General features: G+C 32.1%; 1 protein-coding gene across 1 annotated transcript; it reads right to left on the bottom strand.

Moving 5' to 3' along the window:
- Positions 1 to 412: 412 nt before the first annotated feature.
- Positions 413 to 2,735, bottom strand: LOC134681828 (uncharacterized). The gene is made up of 2 exons (XM_063541465.1): positions 2,559 to 2,735; positions 413 to 2,235 (listed from the first exon to the last, which is right to left on the bottom strand). Exon 2 carries the CDS (start codon positions 2,224 to 2,226, stop codon positions 1,363 to 1,365), a length of 864 nt encoding a protein of 287 aa, XP_063397535.1. The 5' UTR covers positions 2,227 to 2,235; positions 2,559 to 2,735; the 3' UTR covers positions 413 to 1,362.
- Positions 2,736 to 7,274: the final 4,539 nt, after the last annotated feature.

Below are 7,274 nucleotides of genomic sequence, written 5' to 3' on the forward strand. Positions count from 1 at the left end.
TTTTCTACGATTTAAAATGGAATTTAGAATTAAATTATAAGAAATGACTGCAATATTTTGCACACTGTGAAATTACCCGCTACGTGCGTTATTCAGTGTGCACCAAATTTGTTTATGTTATTTCTTCATAGACAGAAAAAAATATTACAGTCATTCCTTAAGTAAATTCCATGGTTGTCGGCTTTATCAAAACATATTTTGATGCGTTTTTGATATGTCGATTCCTCCAAGAAATGCGATCGTGAACAATTGTGCCACTCAAAAATTACAAGGAATTTTGTTATCAGACTTTTTATAACATTTTTGAAGGCAATCGGAAGTTCGTTGACAATACCAACATTCACGTAATTTGATTGGTTTAAGAAAATGAAATCAAAAACGAGATATTTATTATCTACATCATACTTTTTGCAATTTGTAGACATTTGTTTGCAATTTGGTAATACAAGTTACACGGAAAAATGAAAAACTTTTTTCGAATTGTTAGTTCTAGATCCCTGAGAGCATTTAGTTTGCCTCTATCATCTCCAAGATGATATAAACACAAAAACGATAACATATTCAAATACACCACAGCAGGAATTCTGAATATGTCTTTTCTAACATCTTGTGGAATTATAGGGAACAATTCTACTGGAAATAAGTGATATGGTTTTTTAAACAACACCATATCAATGATTAAATGTTTGCATGCTAACGTAATTCCTACTGCTTTCTTGACTCTTTGGAAATAGGTCTGTTCGCATAATCTATTTTCTAAACGTAACATAATTTTATCAGGAGTACATTTTGACAAACAGTAGTTCACAATATATATACATTCATGAAATCTATCATGTTTATAAAAAAATGATGCCAGCAATGACCATGCGGTATTGACGTCAGAATATATCCCTGTATTGAGGCAATTGAAATGTATCTGGTATTGTTTGTACACAGATTTGTTTCTCCTTTTAAAGTTGTTTCCATATGCATGATATGGTGATTGAATCCATTGGTTTGAAATCAGGGCCAACATGTATGCACTAATTTCATTATGGTTATTGTCAATTAAACACGTGATGGTTTGTTTTATGTTTATAAAACACGTAAATGAAACCACACTACTGGTGTATGGTAAGCATGATAGTGAAGACGCTGTCAAATAAGGGAAAGATGACATTATTTGTTCTTCTCTAAACCTTTGAAATGTGTTCGTACACTTAATGTTGTCCCAGAATGAATTGTATAGATTATGCAATGTATTTAGTAAAATATTATGTTGGTTATCAGTAAATCTGCCTTCGAAAAGGTTGTTCTCTGGAATAAAATAATGAAGACAAGTTTTATATTCCACGCAGTAAATCAGTCGTCTAATACAGATCATATTATACAGGAAATAATATTTCCAGGATGCAATTCTGAAGGACTTGATTCTTCACATAACCAGAACATTATAGTTTTAAGAAAGTAGGAACAAATAAGATCCCCGTGTTTGCTCTTAATTATGTCTTTTAAAATTATTTTCAGCAATGCGTAACATAATAACTGTGCATGAGAAAAAGAAAATATAAGTTGCTTCTCTGCCATTGAAAATGATATTCGCCATTCCAAATCTTCATTAGCTGATCCTCTGCAGCCAATAGGCACAAATAAAACGCCTTCCTTTACTACAGACATAACTAACCTATGATCTGGCCATGACGATCTGGATCTGAAAAACCATCGATGAGCAGGCGTTATCCATTCTCTACACTGCAAACAACACGCACAATCATACGTATCATTTGATAACGATCTGCATGGTCCATGGATTATCATGTCATCTGACAAATTGTACTCCCGAAATGATTTACTTGAAATGTACGCTTCGCCTTCTACAACCTCCACAATCTGGTTTATATACGGTACACATATTAATCGTTGATCAAACAGCCTGAGCTTCGTAAATCCTGGTTTTGTATCACTGGTGTCCATGATTATACTTCTCTTATTTGATGAAAATTTACTCAAATCCTCATAAACACAGAAACATTTTTCAACCACCATTTGATCATAATCACTTCCATCTAGGTCTAAACCTTCTGCTTTACTTCCACTACTTATAACTGTTAAACGTGGAATTCGATAAACACTATCTAATGCACAAAATATGTTTCTCCTTGTTTTCACAACTTCCTCTGATCCAATGATATCACATAAATTATGATAGATCTCTAGAGACCGATCTTTGACAGTTTTACTCATACTATGTATCTGTAAGACATATGAAAACAAAATATTTCTTTCTACTTATTTGTATAGTGAGAATTTTTTTATCATAAATGAACATATGCCTCTTAATTTGGATTTAATTTTATTATGAAAGCTTAAAGGTATATAAAAGTCAAGGATGTCTATAAAATTAAGGGGCTACATGATAAGAAGAAACACTATAGTCACACTATACCGTCGATACATCTTTTCCTTCAACCAGCATTACACTATCTTATCATCATCGAAGAAGATGTAGCATAATTCGTATAGAAGTTGGTAACAAGTATGTGTAAAATTACAAATATTCATATATACGTACTTACCTCTGTGGCGTTGCTATTTAGATCGCATCGTTGCTAATATACCTGCGTGATTAAGACGTCATAATTTCCTTTAAAATATATAAATTCTGTTCTTTATTTATTGTCGAGTAGATTAAGTATTTGCAAGTGCACTTCCTTAACAATATAGCACTTTCGATTAAATCGGGTTACCTATTGAACTACATGATTTCATATCTAATATAAATAGATATCACTGAATATCACTTCCTTATTTGTTTTACATGTACATGTTGTACTTTTAATGTTTTTATGAAAATAAACACATTTAAAATAAGAAAATAAAAATGTTTCTTGATCGAATAAACATAAAAAACAACAACAATAAACTGTTTTAGCTCATAAGTAACAAATACAAGAAATGAAATTAAAAAGTATTATACGCTATTTGTTAACAGGGGTACTATCAAATTCATGTTTTGATTTATAACAATGTAAAACTTTTGTCCAAAGTATCAAAAGTCTAAAATAAACAATTTACTGGTAAAGAGGTCGAGAAAATGTAACTTCGTTTAGTATGTATTTTCGTCGAGACGCCAACTAATTTACCATCGAGGTTGCAAGTGAATAATTCATAATCAATGTTTTTGGGTTATTTTGACAAATTTGAACCATACTTGACAGGAATGTTCCAAATAACCGGTTTTACAAAGGAAAAATATCACATTCAGTTTAATCAACATAACATCTTGTGCATTTCAAAACACCGGTTTTTTTATTTGGGGTTTCTATAGAATATTTTGGAAACTTGAGGTTACATGTTTCCTAAATAAAATTAAGAATTGAAATAGGGAATGTATTTAAGAGACAACAACCAGACCAAAGAGCAGAAAACAGTTTAACCCACCAATGGATTTTCAATACAGCGGGAAAATCCTGTACCCGAAAGCGTGCTACAGCTTGCCCCCTAAACAAAAATGTGTACTAGATTAGTGATGATGGACTCAGTACTTAACTTCGAAATATATAAGAAACTAAAATTAAAATTGTTACTAACAAAAACCTGACTTGGAACAGGCGCAAAAATGCGGCGGTGTTAAACATATTTTTGAAATTTCAACAAATATAGCTCTACCCAATGTAGAAAAAGCAAACACACAGCAATACGCACAATAAAACTCAGTTTAAGAAGTCTGCGTCCGATATTAGAATATTTGACAAAAGAAACAAAACAAAATGACAATGATACATAATTTTACAAAGGATGACTAGTAGCAGTAACAGACTTGCAAGCAAAAGACATCAATTGAAAGAGGGGCGTAAGTTTCCAGGGGGACAGTCAAACTCATGGATCGAATATAAATTGACCCCACCATAGCTAACAAAGAAAGAGACAAATAGGCAAATAATTTTACAGAAGACACAACATAGAAAACTAAATGTCCGGAAGGGTAAGCAGATCTTGCTCGACATGTGGCACCCGTTGTAATGTTCATGTTATTACAACCCTAGTAAATAGATATTCGGTAGGTCACATTCGTTAAAATGGAAGGACGTTGTAGTAACGGCATATAGAGGAATATATTCATTACCATCTGTGAAACGGTTATGCCATAATGGCAACCAACTCGTGATGGCGTTCGTAATATTTACGAAGAGATGATTCCAACTTCACCATTTGGAACTCTTGGTTTAATAGCTTCCTTGTGGACAGCAACCATCTATCAAGAATATCATGATAGGAAATACCGGCTTGGGAATATCGTATCAATTGGGATATATCTACTCCTTATGCAGATGCTGCTCGAATGTTGCTGCATAGAAATGGAAATTTCACAATTGGGAAGCTGAAATCATCTTTTTGTCGTGAAGTGTTGTGTTCAACCGACCATCATTGTCAATTTTTAAATGAAGGTCAAGATATGTGGCCGACTTAACTGTATCTGTAGTATCCTCTATTTCTAGTTCGATTTAAAATGTGTACAACAAAGTTACCAAATTTTACATTATTTAATGAGAGAACAATATCTATTTAGCAGAAAGTAAAGTTAAAAGAATATTGCTTTTTATCTTTCTTCCAAAGAAATAACTTCTTAGTTCCTGTATGAAGTCTGCCTCAAAATAATAAAGAAACAAGACAGCAAGAATCTATTAAACTGACTGTAAGATACCCATGTTTGCATCATATGAATACCAAGCACAATTTCTCACTTAAAAGGTTGAGTATCAAACCAACATGAAATATATGACAGGAATATAACCCGTACCATGTCAACAACTGGTTTTACAAAATAAATGTGTTTATTTCCGATGTAAAATCCCTATACGTGGATTAATATCAAAGCCAACATATGCCATCTTTAATGGTAAAGATATCAAGATCAAGAAAAAGGCAGTGTTCATTGTTAGCATTAGCTTGATTTAAAGATAGTTAAACAGGATAACTGAAGTCATCATTATTGAGAGCCAATATCATCTAAATATCTAAAAGTATTATTAATTTGTTTTATTAGATGTTGTTTCGATTGGTCATTGCTGATTTTATTCATATATTATAACTCATAACGCTACAGAAAAAGATCCGAAATAATTGTGCACATTAGTCCACATTGTAATTCGAATAACCTGACGATATATGTAATCTCAAGAGCAAATTATAACCTTCATGCTCATGCATGTACCAAAGTAACTTATACAAGTTTCCCGATAGTTTTTTAACATTTTGTTGCTAGCTTTCGCCGAAAACATACCATTTTTAACTTGATCTGCAGTTCAAATTGAAATCTCCATACACCATAAAGTTTGGCGAGATTATCGCACCCCAACCTGCGCTTACTAAACTGTAGATGTAATTTTTGTAGTATAATTTTCATTTTCAAACCCACATATTTCCAAGGAATAGGTCAAAATAGGAACCACAAATGCATCAAATAATTCTTACTGTAAATCAATCGGAAGTGAGATATTTTATATCTTCTTGTAAAAAGCATAAAGTGCTTTTAGAGCTTGGTCTACATTTTTTTTCAAGCTTGAAGGAAACTTCCGTTGCAATTAAACAGCAGACCAAGACAAACATATGAATCTTTAATTTCAACAAAGTTTAAAAGTAACATTCTTATTAAACTTTCTCTTTGAAAAAATACTATCTTCGTTTTTATACATTAATGGTGAGTTTCCACTCAAAACAATATTGCTCAAACACATCCAGAGCCTTTTGTTACCCTTCTGCCGACCCAGCAAAATTAATTGTGGCATTGACGTACAGAAAAATAAATAAATTTATTTACAACTCAATATTCTTTGTAAATTTTGCATTCATAAATTTTAGACCATCCACACAGTTTTCATCCATATATTCCTCCAAGTCTTTTTTGACAATTTGATTGGTTAAGGTTCATCATAACAAATGGACAAATATGGCCGTATTTTCACCTCAAAAACTACTCTGTGTACAGACTTACCTGTGCTGTTTGGAAAGTTTTAATGCCTAGCATCCACTAGATATATAAAAGTTAAATGCATTTTGTGTTTAAGAAAGATAAAATCTTTCTTGGTTTTTGATGGGCATTTTTTTTCCTTTCTTCAGAAGGTGAAAAAATAAACAAACACCTGAATAACTTTGATACTGTCCACTCACTGACTCAGATAAACTCTTTAACTCATCTAAAGTTGTGAAGATACCTGTTGTCCATGTCAATTAAGGACAATGAAAACAATACAAATCGTTTTTTTACCTGAGGGAGAATCTCATAGTTGTACCACAACTTAGTCAATTTTCACACCTTTTGCATGAAGCAAAAAAATGCCCATCAAAATCCAAAAGTGATTTTATCTTTCTGAAACACAAAATGCATTTAACTTTATTATATCTAGTGGATGCTAGGCATCAAAACTTTTCCAACTTTACAGGTAAGTCTGTACTCAGAGTAATTTTTGGCATGTAAACACAGCCATATTTGTCCGTTTGTTATGATGAACCTTAACTTCCAGTGATGGTTATATTTTTCTTACATACAAGGAAATGTTATGTGAAATTTTGTCAATAGTACTAGACAGAATAAATCTTTACTCATGCCAAGTATTATTTTACTTGAAACAAAGATAAATTCTGCACAGTTTTTTCAAAAGTGCAAATTTATAAAGACTATTAGGAGAAATCAATAGTGGTATACCACATTATTTGACCATTCAAAACTTGTTTATCTTTGATTATGGAACGCAAAAACTGTCTAGTAATTACTATTTTCATTATATGATTTGCATTTACCTTTAAATGATGTATACTTGTTTTGATCCTTCTCTTAATTATCAATATGAACTTTAAGCAAGGTAAACCAGTAAAGTCAATCGAATATAGATTCCGAACGTGAATAGCAATACTGAAGTTTGTCCCGCATTTAGATATACTCTTCTGTCTAGGACAAGCTATCAATTCTACATCACATTCCTCTAGCCGCCTCAATCTTTCCTACAAACTGAGACAACCGATAGATACCGATATGTGTTACGTAATAATTTCAAGATGGCGTAAATATCGTAATGACGTTACGCACGATATTGTGTGTCAAATGGTGACGTCAAATTCGTACGTTTTACGACGATTAGTGATTATTTGGGATATTTTGTTTATTTCGCTTACATTTTTTGTTTTGTACATCAATATGGATATTCTTAATGTTTGGTTGAACTGATTATGCATGAAATATTTCCCACTGAAAGTAACGTAAGCAACAAACAACAAAATATATCGTATTTGGG

The sequence above is a fragment of the Mytilus trossulus genome, chromosome 8 (assembly GCF_036588685.1).
Source record: "Mytilus trossulus isolate FHL-02 chromosome 8, PNRI_Mtr1.1.1.hap1, whole genome shotgun sequence".
In the NCBI taxonomy this organism is placed as follows: domain Eukaryota; kingdom Metazoa; phylum Mollusca; class Bivalvia; order Mytilida; family Mytilidae; genus Mytilus; species Mytilus trossulus.